Source organism: Equus asinus, chromosome 13 (genome assembly GCF_041296235.1).
Source record: "Equus asinus isolate D_3611 breed Donkey chromosome 13, EquAss-T2T_v2, whole genome shotgun sequence".
Classification (NCBI taxonomy): Eukaryota; Metazoa; Chordata; class Mammalia; order Perissodactyla; family Equidae; genus Equus; species Equus asinus.
This window is the reverse complement of record NC_091802.1, coordinates 46,698,062-46,726,052: the sequence shown is the minus strand read 5'-3', so window position 1 is coordinate 46,726,052 and position 27,991 is coordinate 46,698,062. Positions and strand designations below refer to the sequence as shown.

Genomic DNA, 27,991 nt, shown 5'->3' with positions numbered 1-27,991 from the left:
GGCGGGGCGGGGCGGAGCTTACTCCACCGCTCGGGCCGCGGCGGGGCGGGGCGGAGCTCCCTACCCGCCCGCCTTTGGTTCCTCTACTGCGCATGGCACGTTGCGTACTTCCCTCCCAGCCACTGGCCTGGTGGCGGCGCGGCCATAAACTAAAGAGGAGGAGCTGTGACCGGGTCGGGTCTGCGTGCTGACTCCAGGACCAGGTACCGGGCTGGCGGGGCCGCCTGGTGTCTTCCGGGGATCGGTCCCTTCTTGCCCTGGCGCCGATTTCATCTCCTCAGGGGCGGGCCTTCGCGAGTCCCCCCTCGCCCTCCCGGGCTCCTTTTCACCCGAGTTCTCGGTTCTCGCAGTGAGAGGCTGCAGCCCGAGAGCAGAATAGGCTCGGGCCTGGCCGGGAGACCCCGGAGCGGAGTTGCCGGGCGGGAGAGGCGAGCGCCTGCTTGCCCTCTTTCCCCCGACTTCTAGGTGGGGAACCTGGGGCCCAGGTGTCGGTTTGTCCTGCTCAAGCAAAGAGACGGCAGATCCTAGTGCTCACCTCTCCTCCCACCACATCCCCGTGTCACCCCGGGCTGAGCAGGCAGCGGGTCAAGCCCCCGTTAAGGACAGAGATCCAGGTGACTCCCGGAATCAGCCAAAACACAGAGCTTCTAATTGTCTTCTTGGTTTCCAAGAATGTTGAAGTGCCGACAGTAGATTTGGGGTGAAGATGGGGGGTAGGGGTAGAGAAGTGAGCGCGAGGGAGAGGGAGTAGTTAAATAAAAATTTTCAGGAAATGGGCAACTAACTTCTCGGCCCTGTGCTAAAATATCCTTTGTTGTGAATGCCATCAAGTCCGTTAGACTCCTAGCGACCCTGTGTACAGCAGAGCGGAAGCCTGCTCGGTCTTTTGTGCCATCCTCTCTCTCTCCCTGCGCTGTCTCAGACAGTGCTCTGTTGATATTCATAGGCTTTTCATGGTCTGTTTTTTCAGAAGTGGGTGGCCAGGTCCTTTTTCCTAGTCTGTCTTAGTCTGGAAGCTCCGCTGAAACCTGTCCACTGTGGGTGACCCTCCTGTACCATATAGCTTTCAGCATAACAGCAGCATGCAACCACCACAGCATGACAATTGACAGATGGGTGGTGTGGTTCCCTAAGGGGACTGGAACCTTGGGCTGCATTGGTGAGAGCCCCCAGTCTTAACCATTAGACCACCAGGGCTATTCTAAGATGTCCTAGCATGTTATAACTTCATTTCCTCCAAAGAGGAAAAGTGTTGGAATTGGTCCTTTTCTTATTCTAGTATCTGTTGACGAAGAACTATATTCCATTATGTATTTGCAGCATTAAGACAGTTCTTCACTGACTGATTCATACTTTCTAGAGACACCCAAGACTGTTTCTTGTCCCTGAAAGTTAAAGAAACTGAGTTTCCTCAGGCCAGGAGCCTATTCAGCCATTAGTTGCAGTGCTGAACTGGTTGAATCTGTTACCCAACCTGTTAACCAGGGTTATTAGATGTATTGTGGTTCAAATGCAGTGTTTATGGTTGTAACCACAGACATGGAGGAAGGTTAGAAAACCAGTGACAAAAATAAGAAAAAAAAGAAAAAAATTAAGTTAAATGAATTTTCCTTTCTATATCATTTGGCACCTGGTCAGCAGCATTGTCAAATCAGGTAATACCTTCTCAGTCGTGTATCTTTGCACACACAGCCTTGACACTTCTCCCCAGCCTTCTCTATTATCACTGGTTTCTGGAGCGCAGGCCTTGCAACAGATCTAATCAGTCCTCTACCACTTGCTTATGTAACCTTGGCATTTAACCTCTCAGAGCCTTAATTTCCTGATCTGTAAAACGTGGATGATAATACTTATTGTGAGCTAATTTCTGTGAAGCATTTAGTGCAGATCCTGCACGTAGTTCACGTAAATGCTTGCTGCTTTTATTATTTTTACTATTATTAATTTAACAGATATGGGAATGCCCGTATTGTGTGTGGGGCTCAGTATCCTCAGGGAATGCAACAGTGAACAAGATGCATTCCCTGACCTCAAAGAATCTCTAGTCTAGGAGAGGAGACCAAAAAATAGGCGATTAAGAGTGTGGTAGCCGAAAGGGTTGAATACAGAGGCTGAACAGGTAACATAGGTCAGGGGAGGGGCGGGGGAAGGGAGGACTTCTGTAGCACAGGACACCTGAAATGAGTAGTGAGGGACAGGTCAAAATTAATCAGGTTGGGGGAGGGAAGGGGTCCGGGAGGGGAAAAAGGATCTTTAAAGTTTTTTCTTTGAGTTTCATTTCCTACCTGCCTTTCAAGAGCCATGTCCTAAATATGGGCCTATCCTGAGGCTTGCTTCCCAGCCGCCTGCTCTTCTCTCACCATTTTCTCCTTGAGTGAATTTCTGTCATTCATATAGCTTTAGCTGCTAACTCCCAAGTCCACATAGGCGTCTCTAACCTGTCTTTTAAATATCAGTCTTACTTTTCTAACTGGATACGATATATTTCCACTTGGGATATATAACTGTTTTCTCAACCTCAATATGATTTAAAAACTCGATGGGGCCAGCCCGGTGGCGCAGCGGTTAAGTTCGCACGTTGCGCTTCTCGGCGGCCCAGGGTTCTCCGGTTCGGATCCCGGGTGTGGACATGGCACTGCTTGGCACGCCATGCTGTGATAGGCGTCCCACGTATAAAGTAGAGGAAGATGGGCACGATGTTAGCTCAGAGCCAGGCTTCCTCAGCAAAAAAGCGGAAGACTGGCAGTAGTTAGCTCAGGGCTAATCTTCCTCAAAAAAAAAAACAAAAAAACTCGAACTCCTCTCTCCACTGAAACCACTTCCACCTTTGAGCTTTCCTATTTCTCTCGTTGAGACGCTACTCTTTTCCCAGTTACTTGGGCATAAAAAAAAATTGGAGTCATCAGAATTGTCCACAGGTAGAATGGGCTTCCTGATGAAGTAGTGAGTCTCTGGCGCGGGAAGTTTTCAAGCAGAGATTGGATAATCCTATATCCAGAAATTTGTAAAAGCTATTCCTCCAAAGGGTGGAGGATGGGCTGGATGACTTATGGTGTCCTTACTAAATATAATTTCTTTATTTTTCCTTCTCCCCTATCCATCTATGACACCACACATATGGTCCACTATACTTTTATTCTAACTTGCATTTCTTTCTCTGGGTTATTTTCACCTCCTCCTCTCCCATCCCTTTGCAGATTAATATTCCTTAGAATGTTCCTTAGAACAAGGCTTCTCAAACGTTAGTCAATACAATAGTCCACAGATCAGTAGCATTACCATCATCTGGGAGCTTGTTAGAATTACCAGGCCCCCGCTCTAGACCTTCTGAATCAAAATTTGCATTTGAACAAGATCCTCAAGTGATTTGCATGCCTGGTAAAGTTTGAGAGACACTATCTTAGACCACTGTTTTGTGTTTGTCACCTTTTGTTCAAAACCTGCAGTGGCCTTCTACTGCCTGCTGAATAAAATCCATACTCTAGCACGCCTATTCATTAAGGCCTATTCATTGTTCTCATACGTGTAGAGTTCTGCTTCTGTAACTGCCCTCATATTAATCCGAGAGTATGTGCCAAGTGCTGACACACTTCTCAGCACGTTTGAGCAGTCATTCAGTATTACCGAGTGCCTGCTGTGTGGTGGGCACTGTGCTAGAAACCGAAAGGTACACCTGTGGACAAGGCAAATAAACACTAAGTAATCAGTAGCTAATACTATTTCATGCTTGGAATTCCCATTTTCTTTAAGTTCTATTTGACATTCAAGCCTCACCCCTCAATAAAATTATCCAGGTCCACCCCAGCTCATAGTAATCTTTCCCTTTGCTGAACTCCATGAAGAGTTGCCTATTTCTGCTTGTGCGTTCCCCAGACCTGCTGAATTAAAATTTTTGAAGGCGGCAGTTTGAGCATCCTTAGGTTTTTGTAAATACACAGGTTAATTTGAAACACATGCTGGTTTGGGAACCAGTGGTTCAGATCATTGATGAAGCTGTTGATATGGCAGTCTAGAACCGATTCTTAGGTCTCTCCAAATAGGCAGTTACATTAGTTTATACAGTGTTTTGGAATTTTGGAACTTTATTTTCTGTTTCCAATATTTTTCCAGAGCATATACAGTTCTTTTCTGTGGATAAAAACACCTACATCTCTATGTTAATATTCTCTTTTCTTTCTGTTGTACACTACAGATGGATGTAGACTTTGTTTCCTCTTAAATTTCTTTTGCATGTGCTTTGTGTTTAATGTTATTAAACAATGTGCATTCTAATGATCTTTTTTTCAAATTCAATCTGTATTTTTACTGTTTCATGGCAGGATAAATGATTCTCGACATGGTAGGGGGGCTTCTGTAAGAAGATCAGGGTAGGGGCCGGCCTGGTGGCTCAGCGGTTAAGTCCACATGTTCCACTTCAGTGGCTCGGGGTTTGCGGGTTCGGATCCCAGGTACGGACATGGCACTGCTTGGCAAGCCATGCTGTGGTAGGTGTCCCACATATAAAGTAGAGGAAGATGGGCATGGATGTTAGCTCAGGGCCAGTCTTCCTCAGCAAAAAGAGGAGGATTGTCAGCAGATGTTCGCTCGGAACTAATCTTCCTCCAAAAAAAAAAAAAAAAGATCAGGGTAGGGGTGAGAACAAAAGCAATTTGATAAAAATCTATAGATGATTTTGAAAGGCCTCCTCTCTCCCCTAGGTTGAAAACCATTGCTTTGATTTCTCTGAAGCAATTTTAAGGATTCCTAAAACTCTGTACCAGATGAATTCCCCACTCCCATTGCTATACCACTACCACAACCCCTCAAAACCCCAGCCTACCTTAAGGAAAAAAAGAGGTAATGTGGCAGGGTTTTTTCTAGATTCTTCAAAAGCATTTCTGATTATTTATTTTAGTCATTTTACTTTTTAAATCAACTTGGCTGAGATTTAATTTGCCTCCAATAAAATACACCTACATTAAGTGTATGGTTTGTTGAATTTTGACAGACACACTCATGTAACCACCACATAATCAAGATAGATAACATTTCCATCAGCCCAAGAAGTTCTCGTGTGTCTCTTTGAAGTTGGTCCCTCATTTCACTCTTGGTTCCAGGCAGTCGATGATTTGCTTTCTGTCGTAGTATTTTTACTTTTTCTAGAATTTCGTGTAAATGGACACAACGTGTAGATTTTTGTCTGACTTCTTTCACTTAACATGATATTGTTGCTTGTATCAATAGTTGTTCCTTTTTATTGCCAAGTAGTATTCCGTTGGTGTACATATGACATTTTGTTTATCCATTTACCAGTTGGTAGAGGTTTGGATTGTTTTCAGTTTGAAGCTATTGTAAATAATGCTGTTATGAACATTCATGCACAAGTCTGTGTGAACATATGTTTTCATTTCTCTTGAGTAGATTACCTAGGAGCAGAATTATTGGGTCATGAGAACCTACTAACCTATTTCCCAAAATGGCTATATAGTTTGCATTCCCACCAGCAACATATGAGAATTCCAGCTGGTCAACACTTGGTATTGTCAGCCATTTTGGTGGGTGTGTAGAGGTATCTCATTGTGGCTTTATGTATGTTTCCCTAATGACAAATGATGCTGAGCATTATTTCATATGCTTTAGTGGACATTCATATATCTTCTGTTCAAATCTGTTGCCTATTATTTACATTGAGTTGTCTTATTATTGACTTGTAGAAGTTCTTTATATATTTTGTATATAAAGCCCTTTGTAGACACACACACACACACACAATGTTTTCTCCCAGTCTTTTCATTTTTTTAGTGGTGTCTTTCAAGTTTTTGATTTTGATAAAGTTACTTTATCACATTTTTTTTTACATTTCATGCTCTTGATGTTCTTATTTTGAATCTTTACCTATCCCAAGATCATAAAGATTTCCTGCTCTGTTTTCTTTAGTAGTTTTAACTTTTTGTTTAGTTCTGTGATCCACTTCAATTTCTTTTTAAAAGTCTGCTGGCATTGCACTGAATCTATAGATCAATTTGGAAGGAATTGACATCTTGACAATATTGAGTCTTCCAAACTGTGAAGATGGCATATCTCTTATTTAGATCATCCTTAATCCCTCTTAGCAATGTTTTATAATTTTAAACAAACAGTTCTTATCTATAATTTATTACAATTATTCCTAATTATTTTATGTTTTTGTTGGTATTATAAATGGTGATTTTTAAAAAATTTCATTTTGTTGTTATTCATTGCTAGTATATAGAAATACAATTGGGTTTTGTAATTGACCTCTCTAAATTCATTTTCTTAGGTCTAATGATTTTTTTGTGGAATACTTAACACTTTCTAGGTACACAATCATGTTGTCTATGAATAAAGAGTTTTGTGGGCTGGCCCCGTGGCTGAGTGGTTAAGTTCGCGCACTCCACCGCAGGCGGCTCAGTGTTTCATTGGTTCGAATCCTGGGCGCAGACATGGCACTGCTCATCAAACCACGGCTGAGGCAGCGTCCCACATGCCACAACTAGAAGGACCCACAACGAAGAATATACAACTATGTGCCGGGGGGCTTTGGGGAGAAAGAGGAAAAAATAAAATCTTTAAAAAAAAAAAAAACGGTTTTACACCTTCTTTTCCAATCTGTATGCCTTTTATTTCTTCTCGTCTTTTTGCGTTGGCCAAGACCACTAGTACAATGGTGAATAGAAGTGATGAGAACAGACATCCTTGCTTTACTTCTGTTCTTAGAGGAAACTCATTCATTCTTTTTTACCATTAAGTATGATATTAGCTATAAATTTTTCATGTCTATCTTTTACCAAGTTGACTTGGTAAAATTCTATTTCTGTTCTATTTCTATTTGACTATTCCTGGTTGACTGAGAGTTTTTAAGTCATGAGTTGGTGTTGAATTTTGTCAGATGCTTTTTCTTCATCTGTTGGTATGATTGTATATTTTTTTCTTGTTTACTCATTTAATAAGGTAAAATTACATTGATTCATTTTTTAAAATTCCTTAAAATTGGTTCTTTATTTGCAAACAACTTCGAACAAACACAATTTTGTATACATTTATTCATTTTTAAATGTTAAACCAATCTTTCAATCCTGGGATAAACCCCACTGGGTCATAATATATTATGCTTTTAGCCATTCTAGATATAAATTCCTAATTATAAATAGCAAACATAAAACAAGGTCAGGATGATATGAAGAAAGATACATTTGAGAAATGGCAGAAACTCTTGGAAATGTGTAACCAAAATTTAAAGCTTAGTAGAATGGTTGGAAATAAAGGTGAAGAAATCTCCTGGAAAGTAGAGAGTTGTAAAATAGGAATGAAACAAGTGTAATGTTAAAGGATAACTCTAGAAGTACATCTTTAACTATTAGGAATTCTGTAACATGAGAATACAGGAGACAAATTATCACAGAAACAATAGAAGAATATTTCCTTGAATTGGGAGATCCAAACCGTCATAGTAAAAAGGCTGACTAAGTGCAGCTGGCCTAGAAAGCAACTAGTCCAGATTACAGTAGGAGGATGGAAGGCCCTGGAAAGGCGATCTCTAAGGAGAAATTGGAATGGATGAGTTTGAGTGTATGAAAAAATATATTGATAAGACAAATAGCAGAGATGTTGAAGTATTTGGAAAAAGTTAATAATAGCTACATGGGAAACCAAGCAAGTAAAAAAATTAGGCAATTATTAACTCTAAGGGGAAAATGGGTATACAGAAGGAAGAATACAGTTATTTCTAACTATTTACCTCAGCTATGAACCATGTTTGTATAATCATAGTAATATAAATGTCAGCTATTGGTTTAACCAAAAATTATGCCAGAACTAGGTTGGCGGAGTGAAGGCAGGAAAACAGAGTGCAGGGAGGTGATATAGGAGAGCTTAGACCTCATCTACCATGGTAGGAAGTTAGTAGATAAATGTCTAAAATGGATAGGTCATGGCCATATAAACATTATTTAAGAATGATGATAAAAAGGATAAACAGCCAAAAGAATTGAAGTTAGTTACTGCTGGGAAGGAGTTAGTCAGGGGTTCAGTCAAGAAAAATTTAAAAATTAATTTAAAGAAGGAAACCGTATAATAACAAACTTCTCTTTTCTTATAGAGATTACAGTATTTCAGAATGTACTTGGCCAAAGTACATCCCAGTTTATTGTCACTGGAAGTTTCTCTAAACAAATCTTGAGAATCTAGCAATGTATAGATCTAGTACAGTGCTTTGAATGGTAGACTCATAGTGAGTTTTGTTAATCAAAAGGTATTTCTGTAAAAAGGAGATTCGACTAACTCACCCTGTTTCTATTTTCCTTTTAGGTTTAAATTTTTGCAGTTGAAGTAGGTCTACACATTAGGAACTCATGTCTTTTCTTGTAAGTAAACCAGAGCGAATCAGGGTGAGTGTTTCTCTTCTTCTGGCTTTACTATTTTTATTTCTGAAAAGCGATGTGTTTGGGCAGATACTGTAGGTGGTTTTTTATGTGATGCTCAGGATCATGCAGAAGTGATGGATGTAGGAAGTGAAGCAGGTATTGCAGCCTTCACTCCTGAGAGAAGAGCTATAGGCAGAGGCTGACCAGGGACACAGAACACACCCATCAGTTTGATAGAGAACAAACAAGATGGCTTATTTTATGAATATCGATCATTCAACATTAAATGAGTTGATGGCCCTTTTCAGTCTAGATATGATCTGCCAGTTTCCTCTGTATGTTCAATGAATTTGTGTGTTTTAAAAATCAGTATCAAATTGTAATCATTGGAACACTTTTTTTCTAAGTATAATTATGGGTTTTAACTGAAGACTTTTTGAACATGAAAAATTTTATTACAGCTGAAAACTTTACCCACTAAAGTGACCTCAAGAACAAATACTGGATTTAGCTTCTTTATAAGCTTCCATGATTTCATAAAAGTATTTTATTTTATTTATTAACACGTAGTTAATTTCTAAATAAAGTAGTAATTATTTTAAAATCTTGTAACAATGTGTGCTATGAGACATTATGAATGTACCACTTTCTTTAAATGTTAAAGTGTAAATTATGTTTTGTGGTATAGTGCATATGATTTTTTATATCAAGTTTTTTGTTTAGAGTCTTCTTTTTTTTAATTTGAAAAAATTGATATAGAGGACAGAAAATGATATTATAGTTCCAATTCATAATCCATATAGTGCAACTTATTTCTGAATGTTACCTAATCTTCTTTTTTCTTATGTTTATTTATATAAGAACAATGTATATTGGAAAGGGTAAACTTCCACTGTTAAGAGGAAAAACTGAATCTCTCCTTAGCCTCAACTCTGCCCAGTGGAAAGAATGCCTTCAAGCCCAACTTTAACACCAGTCCTGAAGTGAAATACAGTCTTGATTCCATTGCTTTTAAATATGAGCTTCTTTTCTATTTCAACCTAGCCTGGTTCAGGTGAAACTAGACCACTGATCACTATGATGGAAATCCAATACTTGTTTGAAATAGGCCAGGAAAGTGGCCACAGATTGGTCATGCTAGTTTGGTCCTTGTAAACTTGGTAGAAAATTGGTGATGTCTTTAGAAACCCTAGTGGATGAAAGAATATACAGCTTGCTGTTTCCTTTTATAAACTAATAGAGGCTTGTGAAAAACTACTGTTTCATCCCTGTTTTCTGTGTTGTGAATTCCAATAATATTTTTCAAATTGTCATTAATGATCCAAAGCATCTGTAATAGACAGCCATGGAACGAGTAAGATAGAACCACAATGTAGTTTTATATATAGGAAGGACAAAAACATTCTTTATCAATAAGGCCAATATTATGTGTTTGTCATTTGTCAGATTTAGGAATTATTCGTCAAATTAGGCAAAGAGGAATAGAGAAAGGAATTAATCTATTGTTTTCAGTTGATTTAAATCCAAGATTCTTTTCAAAACTTTTCTGTAGAAATGTTTCTTAACTATACTGCACGATTCTGTTTTTGTTTGTCTGTCTAATGGCTGATAGCTAATTTTTTGTGCCTTGGAAGAAATACTAATTCTCTTTGGGGCTTTTCTCTTTAGCGGTGGGTCTCGGAAAAGTTCATTGTTGAGGGCTTAAGAGATTTGGAACTATTTGGAGGTAAGTACAGTATGGCATTTAGCCATCGCTTCAGACTAAATGTCATCACCCATTTGTTGACTAAATAAATTTATAGAAATTAGTAATTCTAAGGGCAAGTGTAAACTACAGCTGTTGTATTTATTTGGCTCCTTTTTGAATCCATGGTTTGCCAGAGATTTGAGAACTGATCTGGCAGTTGTCTTTGGCCTGTCTTGATTGTTAGAAAGCTAGTATTTACTTAAAGGCATATGTGTTTCTTCTAAGTATTTGTCCAGTTGAGATACGTATTCTTAAAGGAAAATAAATGTGTAAAAGTCTCTAGCCTTGAGGATTTTAAAAAGAAAATTATATCCGGGTCTGGCCCTGTGGCCAAGTGGCTCCACTTTAGAGGCCCAGGATTTTGCTGGTTCGGATCCTAGGCACGGACCTGGCACTGCTCATCAAGGCATGCTGAAGTGGCATCCCACATAGCAGAGCCAGAAGGACCTACAACTAGAATATACAAGTATGTACTGGGGAACTTTGGGGAAGAAGAAGAAGAAGAAAATTAAAATAATAAAATAAAATAATATCAGAACAAAGGTAGCAATGATATAAAAATTCTGGTTTAACTGATCAGTCTAGTTGACTCATCTTTTTATGGTAGAAATTATGAGACTTAAAGAGAAGAGAACTAAGGAAAAATCTGCCAGGACAAAAATATTAACTTTCTATTGTAAGATCTAAATGTTGATTTCAGAAGTGAAGTAGGTTTGCAACGTTGAGATTTAACAGGCTCAGGTGTTCCCCTTTAGGTAATTTCAAATTGAGCCTTTTGGGGAGCTGTGATCTTAAGGCAAAGAAAATTCCTTTCTATAAAAATAATAGTAGTCGAACCCCATTCTTTGTGTCTGAACACCAAGATACTCTCTTCAACTCCTATAGCTAAAGAAACAGGTTATCAGTTTGAGTGTATTGCTTGGCTGATCCACAATACCCCCAAATAGGCTTAAGAAAGTGAAAGCTCAAACTTGTTAGTTACTAGGTAGTACCTATTCATTTATTTTCCCTAATGCCTCTCAAAGAACGTCTGCAGTAGTAGTATTCATGAATTTTGTCAAAGTATTGTGTTTTAGACTAGACAAATGTGAGTTTAGAAAAATGATGAGTTAAAACATTATAAAGAATAAAAGTTAGCTTCACGGTAAAGCAAAGGCTAATGGAATAAAAAAGGACTATATCCTGGCCCTCTTCTTACTTTCTTCCCATCATTGAGGGGAATACAATGGTTTCAACGTTGGCATTGATGGAAATTGAGTTGGAAGTCCAGTTTACAGTTAATTAATTAGAAATCTTCTGATATATGTGAATTGAATTAATGGATTTTGGTTTCAGTGTCTTGAGGATAGGATCACTGGCTGTCTTTTGACAGTTCCCTAGTCTCTGATCTGAGGAGGGTGAAGAGCTTGTTCTGTATACTGTTCAACAGCTTGATGAAGTGTATGTTATCAAGTTTTATACAACTTGGAATTTGCCTTCTACTCTGGAAGATTGGGTTTGATTTCCTTTAATCCATCACCTGGCTTCTTACCTCGACAGACTGTCTTAAGCAACTGCTCCTGCCATTTGTGTACCAGAGAACTGATGTCCAAGGCAAACAAAAAGAAATCTTATTTTGATAAATTATGGCTAATTTACCCTGTAGCCAGTCTTCTCCAGCAATACAGTTGGATGCTCTAATTTCTAATTTAACATATTTGGGAATGTGTGATCATTCCAATACTTTACGGTTAAAGATCTACTTTGATGATTTTTTGTGACTTTTACAGAATGGAGAAAATCAAAAGCACAGATAGAGAATTTGACTGATTTAAGAGCAGAAAGTTATTTTAGTTGTCCTTGGCTTTATTTGTTTTCACCAAGAGTAGCAGAGGGCCAAAAAAGCCCTTGCTTTATTTGTATTCAGAATAGAATGTATCTGACTGGAGAATCAAATTGGGTAATGGTCCCACATATGCAAGTTGCTGTATTAAAACATTTTTGGCCCTTTTTTTTTTTAATCCTCTTTCCTAGTCTCTGCACTCCCCAGGAAATAGCCAGCCATCTCTATAACTTTATAAATGAGTTTTTTGTTCACAACGTAAGACTCTGAAAGCAGCCTATTGAAAATAACATTGTGTGCTGATGAAAAGTAAATGTATGACCAGAATTATACCAGTTGAATCATATTCAGTAGACAGTAGCCATAGAATATTGGCCTTGCCAAGTTTTGAAGAGCCATAGATTCATGTTTAAAACCTCATCTAGCTGCAGCATTTCTACTGTGGATCTGTGTCTGTGTGTTTATGTGTAGCACTGCAGTCACTTTTTGCTGTAATGACTCTTAAGTGGTTTCTATTAATAAATGTAGTCCTAAGTGCAGTAATTGCTGTCCTGAATGTGGGTATGTCTTCTGCTAAAAAACAAAATGCCAACAATCAATTTCTCTACTCCAGAGCAGCCTCCGGGTGACACTCGGAGAAAAGTAAGTGACTTTCTAGGCTTTAGCACTATGGCTGTTGCATGGAGATGACTTCTTGTGGAAGTTTGTGTGTTTTGTTGGCTTTTCATTTGTGCTTCTGTTTATCTGTCATTGAGCTTTATTTGTAGTGTAATTCTTTTAGTGTGGAGATTCAGGTTTCACCCTGGAAAGCTTCTGATGTGTACTTTGAAAACGTCTCAGGACTTTTTGTTTCTCTCTCCAGGATTAAAGTCTCCTCGCCTCTCCAACCCCACCAATCACCCACCACCCCCTCCAAAAAAGAAGGTGTCAACAGTCTAAATGTGGTTGTCTTTTAGTGTCTAGTGGTACTAAATTTTCCATCCTTAGTCTATTCATAATAGATTTCAGTCCACAGAGATAATAGAGATCTTTGTCTAGATTATGAGGCAGGATCTCAAATCTCCTACCTTAAAAAACAAAACCCCAAACTACAAAGTACAAAACAGAAAATGTATTTTTATTGGCAAAAGTTGTAAGATTCTTGCCCTGCTTCCTACTCTTCTAGTTTATTTTACCTGAGTAAATAATACCAGATGTGCACAGTGTACCAAGCTATTTTTGATAGTATGAATCAGTATCTCAGAAAGCAAGCGGATAAGAGCTCTTTTCCAAATAGACTTCTTACCCTTCAGATGACAGATGTCTGCACGTTTTGCAGGCAGCCCCAAGGCTGAGTGAAAGATGGTGATGTTGATGCAGAATTCCTCTTTCAGTAAAGTTTTGGCTATGCTTATTTGGTCTGCTAGTCAGGAGCACCTGTCTATCAGATCCAAATATTTTCCAGTCGGGAGACCAAAAATGTTTCCTATAGGATCAGTTAGGTATTTTTCCAGAATACAATGCCAATTATATATAATTTCTATATTTTTACAGCTGCCAGTGTTATACCAAAAGTTATCCTGTGTGAAACCTGTGCCAGGTTGAATGTGTTTATTTGGTAGCATTTCATAAATTTTGTCTTTGTGTGCTTTATTGTATTTTGTTTTATGAACTCTTTAAACAAAGTTATTTTATAGTGATTTCTGGATATCAGTAGCTTATGAATGCTACAAATGCTTCAAAATGAATAAAATGCTTTTCATGGTAGGGGAAACTACGAAAAGACTTTGATAGAATTAGTTTCTTTCTCTAGGCAGTTTGAGATTATACATGATACTAATAAAACTATGTGATGCTGTGTTTAAAGAGAATGGACTGAATATTTCATCCTTTTCATCTGAATTTGACCTTTTCTAAATCTGAAGCAACATAATGAACTAACCTGCCTTCCCGGTGGTAATACCAGACCAGACCTCTTCCTTTTAAAATAATGCCTTTGTTTGTTTGTTTGTTTTCCTCAATAAAGGTCAGTTTCCCTCTGAGTTCAGACCTATAGATTGTCCACAAAGGAGAAAGCCTCCATTTGCGGAGCATTTCCAGTAAGCTGGGGACAGGGAGTAGAGGACGAAGGGCAACCACTAAGCTAGTTCATCTCGTAAATTCCAGACCACCCAGGAACTCATATTCCCAGTTACCTAAAGAGCTTTATTTTCTAAAACTAACACTTTTGAGTAGTTTTCTGTAGTCAACAAAGATAGTAGGAATATTTTCAAGTTACTAACTACTCACGTCAGTAGGTTAAAGAGTCATTCCCTGCCTAGGCTCAACAAGAGTGTGTCTTTACCATGTAGCCTTGTAGACAATATGTCTCACATGCACTCCTAGCAAGGAAGAGGGAGATGGGTAATTTAAAAGGTATCTATCTGTAGTTTTTCCAAAGGGAATTATTTAAAGTGCATATAATAAATTTTTTTCATCTCAGGACTCAGTTATCCTTCATAGTCCTTCTCTTTTTCAAATGAGAGAAATGTTAAGGAATTTGCCTGGAGATCAGAGGCAAGAAAACCTTCAAATGCAAAGTAGTTCTAGATTTGTTGTCATTGGGGCCATATTGTTACCTGCTAAAAAATGCAGTACTTTCTCACATGTGGGTATCAGTCTGATCTACAAAGGGCCCCCAGTAGCAGGGGATCTAATGAATGTGTTGTGTGAAGGCTGGCATTTCCAGTATAGGTCATTATACTATATTGAACCCTGTCTCCAGTGGAACTGGCTGGTCCATTTACCCTACTCTTCTCTTCAGCCCGTGGGAATGACAAAGTCATAGGCAGAAAACCTCCCCAGATCAAACTTTGCTTTAATGATTTTTCTTTAAGTATGTGCCAGCATTGTTGCAGGCATTGGGGAATACATCAGTGAGCAAGACAGATAAGGTCCCTGCCCTCATGGAACTTGCCTTCTGGTACAGGAGACAGGCAATAAATAAATAAACAGCAGTGATAACTACTGTGAATAAAGGAAAGCAAAATGATATAATTAAGTGACTAGGAGCCTATTTTCCTTTCTAGACAGTCTTCAATGAATAGATGACATTTACGCTGAGACCTCAGTGATAAGGAGGAGGCAGCGATGAGAAAATGGCAGGGGCAGGGAAGGAGGAGGGCAGGGGTGTTCCAAACAAAGGAACCGCTAGGGTGGGTTTCCTCAGCCTGGAGCACGCTTGTTTGTGTGGGTCAGGGAGCGAGTCAGGGGAGTGTAGTGTGGGACGGAATCACAGGAGGAGGCAGGGGCTGAAGCAGGTGGGTACTCACAGGCCCGAGGAGGGACTTGGGGCTGCAAGCAAACCTCTGAGTTTTGTGTTAACTGGTAACACTGATTTTATTTAGGAGCAGATTGATACCTGGGAAAACAGGATGAGCAGAGCAAGAATATGCAGGGAGTTAGAGGTATAAGGTTAAGAAAATGGGACTCCTCAAGATTAACTTAGCCCGCAGCTTGTAAGTTCTAAACAAATGGGGAGTCACCATGTCAGAGCTCTTGGTATGAGCTTTTTGCTCGAATTGCTACTCCATTTTGTCCCTTGGTTGTGTCTCTGTCTCACCTGTGTGAGGTACCTGGCATGTAGTCACCAGTATCTTAAGATTGTTCTGAAGACAAGAGAGTTTCAAGAAGCTACAGTGGCTATTAAATGATCCTAGAATTTGTTTTCAGAGCATTTGAAAACACAGATAAGTGTAAACAAACAAAATCAAACCAACCTTAACTATCGATCAAGCTCTACCGAGGATTCTCTGTTTTCTGCATTTTCTCTGTTCTATGTTTATTGAGCAGGAGAGTGACCAAAAAGTAGATAGCAAAAGAGGGAAATACCTGTGGTGGTACACCAGGGAGCGTTCAGCTCTTTACATGGTGTTTTTCTCTTATTTGTCACAACAGCCCTGTGAAGTGAGAATTATTCCACTGCTGAGATAATGGAAATCCCAAGAGATTAGACTGACTTGCCCAGGGTCACAGAACAAGTGATAGACCTGAGTTCAAGTTCTGCCTCTCGGGCTGGCCCAGTGGTGTAGTGGTTAAGTTCGTGCACTCCACTTTGGTGGTCCAGCATTTGTGGCTTTGGATCCTGGGCACGGACCTACACACCACTCGTCAAGCCATGCTGTGGCAGTGTCCCACATACAAAAAAAATAGAGGAAGATTGGCACAGATGTTAGCTCAGCAACCATCTTCCTCAAGGAAAAAGAGGAAGATTGGCTCAGTGACACTCTTCCTCACCAAAAAAAAAAAATTCTGCCTCTCACTGGCCCCTAAGCCCATAGTCTTTGCATGATATCATGTTTTACTTAAAATAGCCTTTCCCAAATTATCTTCCCCAAAATGTAATGGATATTAGGCACAAAAGGGTTCCCTGGACTAGTATCTTTGGGAAATGCTATGTTAAACAAAGTTAAACAAGTTTCCTTACTACAGAACTTCCTAAAGCCTTTAATATGTGAGTACACCTTATGATTCTCCATGAAAGAGAGTATGCTGCATTTTCTAACTTAATTGGATGTGTAAAGTTTTTTCATGCATTAACTGCCAGGATTAATGTTCCATGGGGCCTACTTTGGGAAAATCCTGCATTAAAACAACTCAGTAGGGGCTGGCCCCGTGGCCGAGTGGTTAGGTTCGCGTGCCCTGCTGCAGGCGGCCCAGTGTTTCGTTGGTTCGAATCCTGGGTGCGGACATGGCACTGCTCATCAAACCACGCTGAGGCAGCATCCCACATGCCACGACTAGAAGGACCCACAACGAAGAATATACAGCTATGTACGAGGGGGCTTTGGGGAGAAAAAGGAAAAAAATAAAATCTTAAAAAAAAAAAAAAAGGCATCTTCTTAAAAAAAAAAAAAGACAACTCAGTAGAAAACAACCCAGTAGAAAAATGGACAAGAGACAGAAAGAGGCATTTTCACCTTGGAGAAAAGCCCCATGGCCAGTAAATACATGAAAAGATGCTCATCTTCATTGGTAGCCAAGGAAATGTAAGTGAAACCCACAATGAGGTTGGCAAAAATTAAGTCTGAATATACCAAGTGTTGGGGAAAAGATGGATCAACGAGAACAGATGAATATTATACAACATGACTAAATACAACGATATGATGAATCTCAGACATATAACAATTGATTAAATTAGAAATGTAATTTGCTGGCAGGGCTCAATTTTGCTTGACTGGGTTTCTCTTATTGTCAGTGTAAGTGGTGTGGAAGACAGAACCCCACTTGGTTTCTTTCCCCATTCACAGCATCAGCTCTTGAAATCAGATGTGCTTGAAAGGTCAGGGACCCCCAACAAGGTCGTACCACCATCAGAACATTCTCAACTCATGCTGTCTGGCTGGTGCTGAGCCAAGAGCCTTTGATCCATTCACAAGGACCTTTTCCTGACTAGAGGTCTGGTTTATGAACGCAGCATATGAAATATGCACTAGCCTAGGGTTTTCTATTTCAGTTAGACACACATCTAAAGAGGATCCAAAGGAAAGAAGAACACTCACAGTCTCTAAATCATACAGATGCATTTGGGTCTGGAAGAAGGAAACTGAGCCTAGTGAGCTGAAGGAAGAGCTGTTGGTCTGCCATGTATTTTGCTGGGCACTTTCCTTCAGGACCTCAAAGGCCGGAGGGGTGATGCTCACATCCTAAATGACTGGGGTCCAGCTTCGTTTGCAGCATGAGTGGGCAGGAATGAGGGAGCAGGTTACTTCTGCTGCCTGGGATGATGGCTGAGACGTGACAGCTCTGTTCCTTGCCTGCAATCTAGTGTGTTGGCTGTATTCTTGCTTCACTTGGAAATGTCAAGGAATGATTGCTCTGAGTTCTTGGTTTGCTAAAGAGGGGCTTCTTATAGCCATATTTTCCCTATAGCAAGATTCAGCATTTGACCTTTGGGGTCTTGTAGTTAGGACCTTAAAAATAGGACCCTAATGTAGTAGGAGATTCAAGAGACACTCCCCGCACCCCCCACTCTCCATCCCCCTTCTCTTTTCTAAACTTACTTTTCTCCAGACATCCTTTCCCCAACTAAGAATTTCATAATTTTTAGCAAATGAATCAGTTGTTAGAAAAGACAAGCAGATCAGCAGTTGACTGGAACTGGCCCTTGTCCCGCATTCCCATTGGTAGATAGCTCTAACACTTGCTCTGATATTAGTGCTGCTTACTACATTGGACATCTGGTGTTTTACTTTGCGTTTCTCATCAAGTAGTTCTGGCACTACTTCTTTGCCCCAGAGTCAGAATTTGTATATTTGTTTAGAGACCAGTCTCCTTGTGGGTGTGAATTACCACCTCCCCACTCCTGTCCCACCTCCAATTTTTCTTATTAACGTATTTTTCTTTTTGTTTAGACCAATGAGGCGAGCTCAGAGTCGATAGCATCCTTCTCTAAACAGGAGATCATGAGTAGCTTTCTGCCAGAGGGAGGGTGTTATGAGCTACTCACCATTATAGGTAATGTCCAGAACTGTCATTGCTTTCATGTTTCAGGGGACTGCTGCAGCCTTCTCAGCATCCCTAGATAAATGTGTGCCAGAGGCTCTCAGCCAGTTAGCAGAATTCGTGGTGACAAAACTGGGTTTTGCGGGTCCTGTTTGGTTTTCTTTTTTCAAGTATGGGAAAAGAGATCATGTTACCAGGAGAGAAGCTCCTTTGCAATTTTTTCTTTTGGGCTGTATATTTCTGGTGTCCTGAGCCACAGTCAGTCAGAGTGGTTGACTGAGAAGGCACAGATAAGAGAAAAATCAAGAATTGTCAGCCATAAAAGTAACAGTAGTGAAAGTTTTAATTTGAACTTTCTTTTTAAATCAAGTCTCTTTAAGGAAAATGAAAACCTTTGTTGCTACTGTCCTTGTTTATAGCATCCCTCTTTTCTTTTAGGCAAAGGATTTGAGGATCTGATGACAGTGAATCTGGCAAGGTACAAACCAATGGGAGAGTATGTGACGGTACGAAGGATTAACCTAGAAGCTTGTTCCAATGAGATGGTGATGTACTTGCAGGTAATAAAATGTGAATGCGACACTTGCAGGGTGGGCTCTTAGTTCCAGTAGTAATTACAGGCACCTCTTAGATCTGTCTTCTGAAAGTAGCTGGCAGGAAATGAAGGTAGACCAAACCAAGAAATTATGGCAGCTCCCAGTGAAGAATCTTGGGCATTTGGCACTAAGAGTTCTATAATGCTGCTCAGCCCAATTTGTATTCCCCTCTCCTTCTCCAAAGACTCCTTCGTGGCTCATTTATTCATTTATTTATTATTCAGAGAGGCTAAGTGACTTGCTGGTGGTCACACATGGTCCTGCAGAGGCAGGATTCAGACTCAGGCTGTCCTGTTCCAGATGCAGGCAGCCTGCCCTGCCATGGGCGGCCATCTTCCAGCTCTTAGTGTCCTGTTTGCCTGAGGTTCCTTTCTGCTGGAGAAGCAGGTGGCTGCCCTCTCGTTAAATGGAGCGAGCACGGGTCTAGTAACTGACTGGGGACTGAATTCTCCTTCACTGTTGAAAGCTTGTGCTGGGAACTCCTTAGAGTTAGGGCGTGGGTCAGTGTGTTTTCAGTATAGTTAGTTGGGCCCTCCCCCTTCTTCATTTATGGTGTTGTTCTGAATTCATGCTCATCCACTGGTGCTCTAATACCAGTTCATGTGTTTGGAGTAGTTTTGTGGGTCTGAAGATGGAACAGAAAGTCAGTCCCAGCTTAGTTATTTGAGAAAAAAACCTATCTGAGTTTGTTCTAGAGCATCTTGGACTTGATGATTCTTTTCTCTATTCTGTAGACCGTCGGACAGGTAGAAGGTACTGCCTACTTGGCCTTAGCTCATGTCCTGGAGGCCGGGATCCTGGAGTTTCTGCAGTTCTTTTGTCCAATTTTTTCTTCACATCTTTTGTCCAAATTTATTTTCAAATTCCATAGGTCTTATACTTTCCATAGCTGCTCCTGAGGAAGGGGTCTCTCAATCTGAGGTTTCAGGAGAAATGTCTTCTAATGTTGAAAAGTTATCATTTGTTCTTTAATACTTTCTTTCCTTGTTTCTATTGACTACAACAATCTCCTATGTAATAGGAAAACAGTTTTTGTTTTCTTATGTTAAAGAGGAGTTCTGTGCCTTGGCCCTTGAAGTTGAGCTAAGCTTACAACTTCCTAAGTCTTCGGTCAACAGTTTGTTTTCATCATCTCTGAGGTAGCGAACTGGGACCCTCTGCTGTGTTGTTAGCAGTTTCCCTGTCGGCGGGGAATTGTTTCTTGAGGCTCTTCAGGATTGGCTGGCAGAGCCCAACAGGCGGAAGCTGGCAAAGCAGTGCTGGCTTCCCTGCAGAGACAGTAGAGCCTAGTTTCTCTCGTATTGGAAGGCTCCTGCTTAGGCTGCTCCCAGGAATCGGAGAAGAGCACCCAGAAAGTGCTAGGTTCCCATGTTATTCCTGCTGCCACCTTCATGTTGAGCATCATTCTTCCGTGCCCCTTTATTCTGACTTCAGCTTACCATTGCTTTTAGGGGGAGCTTCATGTCTCTAAACTCTTCAGTCATCCCAATATCCTGCCATATCGAGCCACCTTCATTGCAGACAACGAGCTGTGGGTTGTCACACCATTCATGGCTTATGGTGAGTGGGAAACGGGTACTGGCAGAGAGGGGTTCTAAGAACTCTTGTCAGCTGGCTTATGTGCTGTTTTCCTTCTCTGTTACCCTTCCCTATCTCCCCACGATTCTTTTCTTCAGGTTCTGCAAAGGATCTCATCTGTACTCACTTCATGGATGGCATGAACGAACTGGCGATTGCTTACATCCTGCAGGGGGTCCTCAAGGCCCTAGACTACATCCACCACATGGGATATGTACACAGGTGCATTCTTAGGCGCGTTACCGCTTACAAGAGTGGGGATCCGTGCCCATGAGCCCTCAAGTAAACAGTTGAAGGTTCACGGAAGTTAGTGAAGCCAGAGTTCCAATCCAGGCTCGGGACTCTGCCCTGGTCTCTCACGTGGTAGGCAGAGCATTTAGCCTGTCAGTGCTGAAGCTGCTGACTTTCTCTTTATTGAGCAGCTTGGTCCTGAGTGTTGTGTGAGAGGAACATCTAACATGGGCCTTTCTGTACCCCCACCCTTCTCTCCTTCCTTGGGGCACCCAAACTGGCACACACCCAAACGCTGTGTGCCCCAGAGTCAACCCTATACTGAGAGGCTGGGAAAAGACAGATTCCTTAGCAGTTGCTGTCAGGAAAAGCAACCCACTCACTGTAGGGAAGATGATAAAAGCGAATCCCTGCCTAACTCCACATACAAAGGAGCACTTCAGATGGACTGCAGGCCCACATGTCGGATGTAAAACTACAGACTGAGATAGAAGGAAAGGCGAGGAAATATTTTTGTGACCTGAGGCACAGAAGAACTTCTAAATGTTTTAAAAGCACAAAACATAAGACAAAGAATTGATGGATTTTATTATATCAAGATTAAAGATTTCTCTCCAATAAAGGACACCATGAACAAGGAGTGGGTGACAGTGTGGAAGATGTTAGCTTTGTCTAAAACACACAGGAAATTAGTAAGAAGGTAATCTTGTGATTCAACAAGAAAAGGATAGCAAAGCAATAGAAAAATGAGCAAAGGATTTGAAGTTTATAAAAGAGGAAACCCAAAAGATTAACAAGCGTGTAAACAGACACTCAAATCTAGCAATGATTAGAAAAGCAAATTAAAACAGGAGGATGTCACTTTATACACCTAACTAAGACTGATGTAATTCAGAGTTTGGGTGAGGCCCAGTGTGGTGAGGAGGTGAGATCTCCAGTCCCAGTGGTGGAAGGTGGCTTGACTCAGGCCAGGGTCACTCGGAACCGGGACCGTCAATGCTGCGTCTGGATGTACACCCCGGAGACCCTCACACGGGCACATCAGGGCACATGTATATGGATGTTGTTCATATTCGTCATGGTTGGAGGCAGTGTGAGTGGATGAGTAGCTGTTAGATGCCACCCCAGAGTACAGGTGGCATTTAGAAGCAAAGGTTAGATGTGTACAGATGGCAACATAGGTGAATCTCGAAAATACAGCACTGAGAGAAAAAGGAAGAATGGGGCACATAGCACAGTACCGTTAGGTGAACTGAAAAGATCTGCATACAAACAGTGATGCACATTACAAGAACACCTGCCAACAAAAAGTGCAGAGTCAAAGCAGTAGATGGTGGGGGAAGCAGTGGTGTCTGAGCATAAAAGAGAACTTGAACAAAATGTAAATAAGTTTTAAAATCTGGTGATATGTAAATGAAGTCATGCTGTCTTCTCTTTTGTGTATGTTTGAAATTTTTCATAAAAATATGTGTTGATGTATAGTATGTATATATACAAACATAATACACACACACACACACAAACACGCTGACAGGGACAGAGCTGACTGGATCTAGTGTGTGAAGGCCACAGGTTTGTGGTGTGAGGGGTTTCTGCTGCCCCATGACACCCATCCCCTGCCCACCTTCCCCCACAGGAGTGTCAAAGCAAGCCACATTCTGATCTCCGCGGATGGGAAGGTCTACCTGTCTGGTCTACGCAGCAACCTCAGCATGATCAGCCATGGGCAGCGGCAGCGTGTGGTGCACGATTTTCCCAAATACAGTATCAAGGTTCTGCCTTGGCTCAGCCCGGAAGTCCTCCAGCAGGTCTGTGTACTGAGTCCCGAAGAACCCCCATCCCCCACCAACTCATGATTTCCCAGGGAAGCCTTGAGGAATTTCCCGGGATGGGAGGTGCTCTTTGCTTCTGAGTGGAGGGAGGGGTTCCCTGTTGGCAGGTAGACCTGAGAGGCCTTTTGGCACGAGCATTATGTGCCCTTTACAGATGATGTAGTTTCCTCTCTGTGGGTCCCAAACTGTACCTGATGCCTTCAGAGATCTTCCCATCTTATGGGAAGAGCAAGCATTTTGGAAACATTGGTGCTCTCTGCATCCCTGTGCAGTCACGCATCACTGAATGACAGGGATACATTCTGAGAAATGCGTCATTAGGCGATTTCCTTGTTGTGTAAACATCGGAGTGCACTTACACAAACCTAGATGGTACAGCCTACTACACACCTAGGCTGTATGGTACTAATCTTATGGGACCTCTGTTGTACATGCAGTCCGTCATTGACTGAAACATTGTTTTGCACCACATGCTAAGCAGGAGCACGGGGCCCTGCACTTCATCCTGCTTGTACATAGCATCACCAAACATTCATTCCTTTTAATATAGCAGCTGCTTTTCAGTAGCATGGGCAAGGAAAGTCTTAGCAGCTGGTCCTGATTTGGGGACAGGCATTCTTTTCCTCTCAGTTTTTGCTCTACCTCCTTTTTCTAAGAACCACAACCAAGGCTACAAATGGAGTGATCTGTGACTTTTCTCTCCTGACTTAGAATCTTCAGGGTTATGATGCCAAATCTGACATCTACAGTGTGGGAATCACAGCCTGTGAGCTGGCCAATGGCCACGTCCCCTTTAAGGATATGCCTGCCACCCAGGTGAGCCTGCAGCTCAGTGGTTTCCTTCGTGCATGCCTGCCTATCTGCTTTCCACAAATGCTTGTTGAGTACTTGCCACACTCAGGACACCAGCCAGGGATGCTAAGATGAAAGACGCAGTCCTTTCCTTCAAGAGCCCCACCCCGTGGGGGAGATAGTTGTGTGACTCTGTTACTTCTCTGTGTCATAACTGCTGTGGTCATGGAGCCCAGGGGAGGGGAACTCAGGAGCAGGCCCACTGCTAACAATTGCACAGTCCAGGGCAGGAGTGCACACGGAGGCCTGCATACACTGTGTCTATAGAAAACACGTACCTCAAGCTAACATATTTTTATAAATTTATAAAAACAATTCTATCCTCCTACCTTGATAAATATACCTGGAAGCATTCTAATTTAGAATTCTCAGACTTCTCAGGTTCTGTGCTACCACGTTCCAGTTAATACCTTTGGAAGCTCCAGCCTGCAAGTTCAACTGCTGTTCACGCCCCTTACGATGACTGCCCTTTGGCCACTTCTAGGCATACACAGCCGGTGGGATAATCTACCCTTGGGAGACAGACCCAGGGAAGAGGCTTATCCAGGCCTTCTCAAGTCCAGGAAGTAGATTTAGGTCATTTAGGCAAGGATTACCTGGGTCCCAAGTACCTGGAGCATGATCTAGAATTGGGAGGTGGGGGCATGCGGGGGTATAGGCTCTGAGTGAGCCTCTCCCTTGAACCCAAAGACTGCTTGCCCTGTGGGGAGAGGGGCAGCCAGAGAGTAGGCAAAGGAGAGCTCTGTAGAGCAGGAGGCCCAGGGAGGCTGCTGGCAGGAGGTGGCACTTAAGTCTTGAAGGCAAATAGGAATTAACTGTGTGAAGAATGGGGACTAGAAGAAAACTTTTAGGCAGAAGGAATAGCATGTGAAAAGACCCAAAGTCAAGAAAGAACAGGATCCGGGGAACAGCAAGTAGTTGTAAATGGCTGAAGTACTGGTGCTTCTGGGTGGTAGGCTGGAGAAGGAAGCAAGGGCAGATCATGAGGGACTTTGTATGCCATGTGTATGCTTTGGTTCCTGTCCCAAAGCATGTGGAGAATTGCTGAAGGCATTTAAGCACAGGAGTGATAGCAACAGCTGTATGTTTTAGAAGGATCACTCAAGCAGATGGGTTAGATCTAGGAGACTGGTTAGAAGCGTGTGGAAATGTCGGTAGAGAATCTAGAAAATCTAAGTAAGACAGTAACAGAAAGATGCTCTGGGAAGAGTTAAAAGGCTATTTAAGGTGAACAAGAGGTACAGATCCAGAAACAGCACTGTTCGATAGACCTTTCTGAGATGATGGAAATGCTCTGTGTCTGCAATGTCCAATATGGTAGCCGCTAGCCACCTGTGGCTATTGAGCATTTAAAATGTGGCCAGTGAGACTGAGGAATTGAATTTCAAACCAAATTTAAATTAATTTAAATATGACTAGCTACATGTGGCTAGTAGCTACCATATTAGACAGCGCAGCTTTAGAGAGGTTTCCAGGTCCCTGGCACGGACAGCTCACGTTCATGAGGACAGCGGTCCCCAAGGTGGGGCTGGTTTTACCTGAGCTGAGTCTGAGGACTTTGGAAGAGCTGCCCAAGCTTGGCCTGCCCCTGGGTGCACTGCTCCTGCCCGGCTGCTACAGCAACAACCCAGGACGTGGCACTACAGGCACTGTGGAATGGACCCCAGTGGACCCACCTGGGCATGGCAAACAGGCTGGGGCTTCAAAGAAAATGACCTGGCTGCTGCCTTCACCCAGGGTGAGGGCTCTACAGTTAAAAGGATCTGATGCTTATAAAGGGGGACTGCGAGCCTCTTCCTTCCGGCTGTGGTGAAGGGGCTACTGTTCTGTAGTCCCTCTCCTCCTCTTCAATTTGGCCTAGCTAGGGTGTGGCTGCCAAGCCAGTGGCCAGCATTCCTTTGGAAAAGTTAGACTTATTCCACGTCTATCTCTTCTCTCTTCCCCCCCCAAGTCACATTTGTATGTTGGGAAAAGTGTATTTATGAGGAAGCTCTGTAGGCCTTCCAGGGGCCCCTCCAGCCAAGGTCCTGGCTGCTCTGTCCTCCCAGATGCTGCTGGAGAAACTGAACGGCACGGTGCCCTGCCTGTTGGACACCAGCACCATCCCCGCTGAGGAGCTGACCATGAGCACCTCACGCTCGGTGGCCAACTCTGGCCTGAGTGAGAGCCTGGCCACCAGCACCCCCAGGACCTCCAATGGTGACTCGCCATCCCACCCCTATCACCGCACCTTTTCCCCCCACTTCCACCACTTTGTGGAGCAGTGCCTGCAGCGCAACCCGGAAGTCAGGTATTTCCACTGGGCTTGGAGTAGGCTTCCCGGAGAGCAGGAGGGGCTTGGAATTTAAGGCAGGGTTTGAGAGGCTGCCTCTGCCCTGTAAAAGCCTCGGTTCCCTGGAGGAGTCCGGAGCCCCACAGCAGGAGGGATCAGCACAAGGGTTTGCTAAGAAGCCAGCCTGAGTAGCTCTGGCTGCTGTTTCTTGGTGAGCTGAGGGAGGAAGTAGAGGGGTGTAGAGGGTAAGGTAGAAGCAGCAGGATTTTGGAAATCTGAGGCATGGGAATCATGCTGTTCTCTTCTCCTCTTCTCTACAGACCAAGTGCCAGCACCCTCCTGAACCATTCTTTCTTCAAGCAGGTACAGTAGCACTTTCCTGAGCCTCCCTGTTTTTCTCTTGGGGTTTTTGGATATTCTCTCCTTCTCCCTTTGAAATTAGAGACATGACCATGTTTCTGAAGCCACTTAAAGGTGCTGCTCCTTCCTATCGTAGAGACTCTTGGCTCCAACAGCCCATCTGTCATGGCACCATGCTTCCTTGCCCCATGGTGTCCTGGGACCCAGAACAACAGGATCCACCCCCAACTCTCTCTCCTCCTCCAGATCAAGCGACGTGCCTCAGAGGCTTTGCCTGAGTTACTTCGTCCTGTCACCCCCATCACCAGTTTTGAGGGCAGCCAGTCTCAGGATCACAGTGGAATCTTTGGCCTGGTATCAAACCTGGAAGAGCTGGAGGTGGACGACTGGGAGTTCTGACCTCTGAAGAGTGTGCACCTTCTCCATCCCGGGCTATATGAGTCTCCAGGGGCCCTGCCTGAGGGCTGGCCACATTCCCACCCTCCTGGGTGCAGACTGGGAAGAAAGGACATTTCTGCCAAGAGAGTTACCTGCTTACTGACTGGAAAAGAAATTCTGGAGAGAAACTTTTCTTTACTACTCCAAGGCTGTTGAGACACAAAGGGAATCCCAACAACCCTGGATCGGGAGGGGCCAGAAAGCTGACATTCCCAATTCTGCAGCTCAGGTGACCTCTTCAGAAGGAAGAGATGCTGTTCTGGCCCTGGGGGCTGAAGTCCAAGCCCAGGGTTTGACTCCTCAGCCCGGGGAACTGTGTGACTTCCTCTTCCCACTCTTGCTCTCCTAGCAGCGTAATCCCATTCTTTCCCTCTGCTCTCAGATCCTATAGTTCCATCGAGGGGCAGGCAATAAGCAACCTGTCCCTCCTCCCCTCAGACCTCCCCTAATAATTGAAGACAAGGGTATTTTTTCTTTTTAAGCACCAGGTTAAGGCTGAGGCAGTCCATCCTGATCCTTCTTAGCGCTTGGGCCCTGACACCTGAAACCTTCCCATAGGTCATGGCTGTAGCTCATTCCTTTCCCACTGAGGGTCCATCTTACTGCCTCCTGCCAGCTGCTCTGGTGCTTTCTCCAAGGGCCATAATGTCTTGCCCAGCCTGTGGGCTTAAGTCCTTAGTTTCATTGCCAGAACAAGTTAAAATTTTCAGAGAATCCATTGGAGAGTGGCATTGTTGTGTGTTGGCCATATATGCTCAGACATGAGTCATTCCACCCGGGTTCTGCCATCCAAGAGTGGTCCCAGGAGTGCCTGTGGAAGCGCAGCAGTGACCTCTTTCATTAGATAGCCTCACCACACACCGATTTCTTTTAAAACCCATAATAGACTTGTCTCAACTATCAAAAATTTTAACTTAATTTTAGCCTATGGCCATCAAACTGCTTTGGGGCTGCAAAGGTCTAGATGCCGGAGACCAGCCCCTGGGTCTGCCAGGACCACTTCTGGGCCACTAGGAATCCAGGCAGAAGAGGCTCACCTTTGGCAGGACAGGAATGGGGAGGGTTTTGTTTAGTAACCTGGCATGCGGTGTCCCCTCACCGTTGGCACTAATACCCAAAGAGCAAGCAACCGAAGAACCAGACCTGCCCCCTCCGCTGTCATTCCTGGCTGGCGGCCAGTGAGTCCTGGCCAGGGGGTGACTCTAACCTCTCCACCTCCAAGGTGCTTCTTGGCCTGCGCGGGCACCAGCCCGGCCCCTCCTGCTGCCGGTCCCTCAGGGGTGAGGGGCCTCCTGCTCAGGCACTTCGCCTGTCAGATTAAGGAAGTGCCCCTCCTTCCCTGAAGCTGCTTTGAACCATCAAATGCCGTTACTTTCCCCTGTCTCAGAAATTGTAACACCAGTTTAAAAAAGAATAATAAAAAACCTTCCTTTGG

General features: G+C 42.8%; 1 protein-coding gene across 7 annotated transcripts; it reads left to right on the top strand.

The window, feature by feature from the left end:
* Nucleotides 1–47: 47 nt before the first annotated feature.
* STRADA (STE20 related adaptor alpha) lies at nt 48–27,991 on the top strand. 7 transcript variants are annotated; one of them, XR_011493487.1, is made up of 13 exons: nt 67–203; nt 8,308–8,387; nt 10,032–10,089; nt 12,546–12,574; nt 18,307–18,409; nt 18,836–18,957; nt 20,445–20,553; nt 20,670–20,793; nt 22,439–22,610; nt 23,346–23,450; nt 25,438–25,776; nt 26,079–26,121; nt 26,365–27,439. XR_011493487.1 is itself a non-coding variant. In XM_014847949.3 (13 exons), the coding sequence occupies exons 2-13, from the start codon at nt 8,352–8,354 to the stop codon at nt 26,515–26,517; spliced, it is 1,296 nt and encodes a 431-aa protein (XP_014703435.1). In that variant the 5' UTR covers nt 67–203; nt 8,308–8,351; the 3' UTR covers nt 26,518–27,991. The 7 variants fall into 7 exon arrangements, 6 of the variants coding, with proteins under 6 accessions (XP_070338159.1, XP_014703435.1, XP_014703436.1 ...); XM_014847949.3 differs by having other exon boundaries at nt 25,535–25,776; nt 26,365–27,991; XM_014847950.3 differs by having other exon boundaries at nt 77–203; nt 8,308–8,363; nt 25,535–25,776; nt 26,365–27,991.

Bases quoted from the DNA above. Each gene is read 5' to 3' on its own strand.
- STRADA (XM_014847949.3), top strand. From the start codon at position 8,352: ATGTCTTTTCTTGTAAGTAAACCAGAGCGAATCAGG. The intron at 12,575-18,306 runs GTAAGTGACTTT...CTTTTTGTTTAG, and splicing joins CGGGTGACACTCGGAGAAAA to ACCAATGAGGCGAGCTCAGA. The intron at 22,611-23,345 runs GTCTGTGTACTG...CTCCTGACTTAG, and splicing joins GCCCGGAAGTCCTCCAGCAG to AATCTTCAGGGTTATGATGC.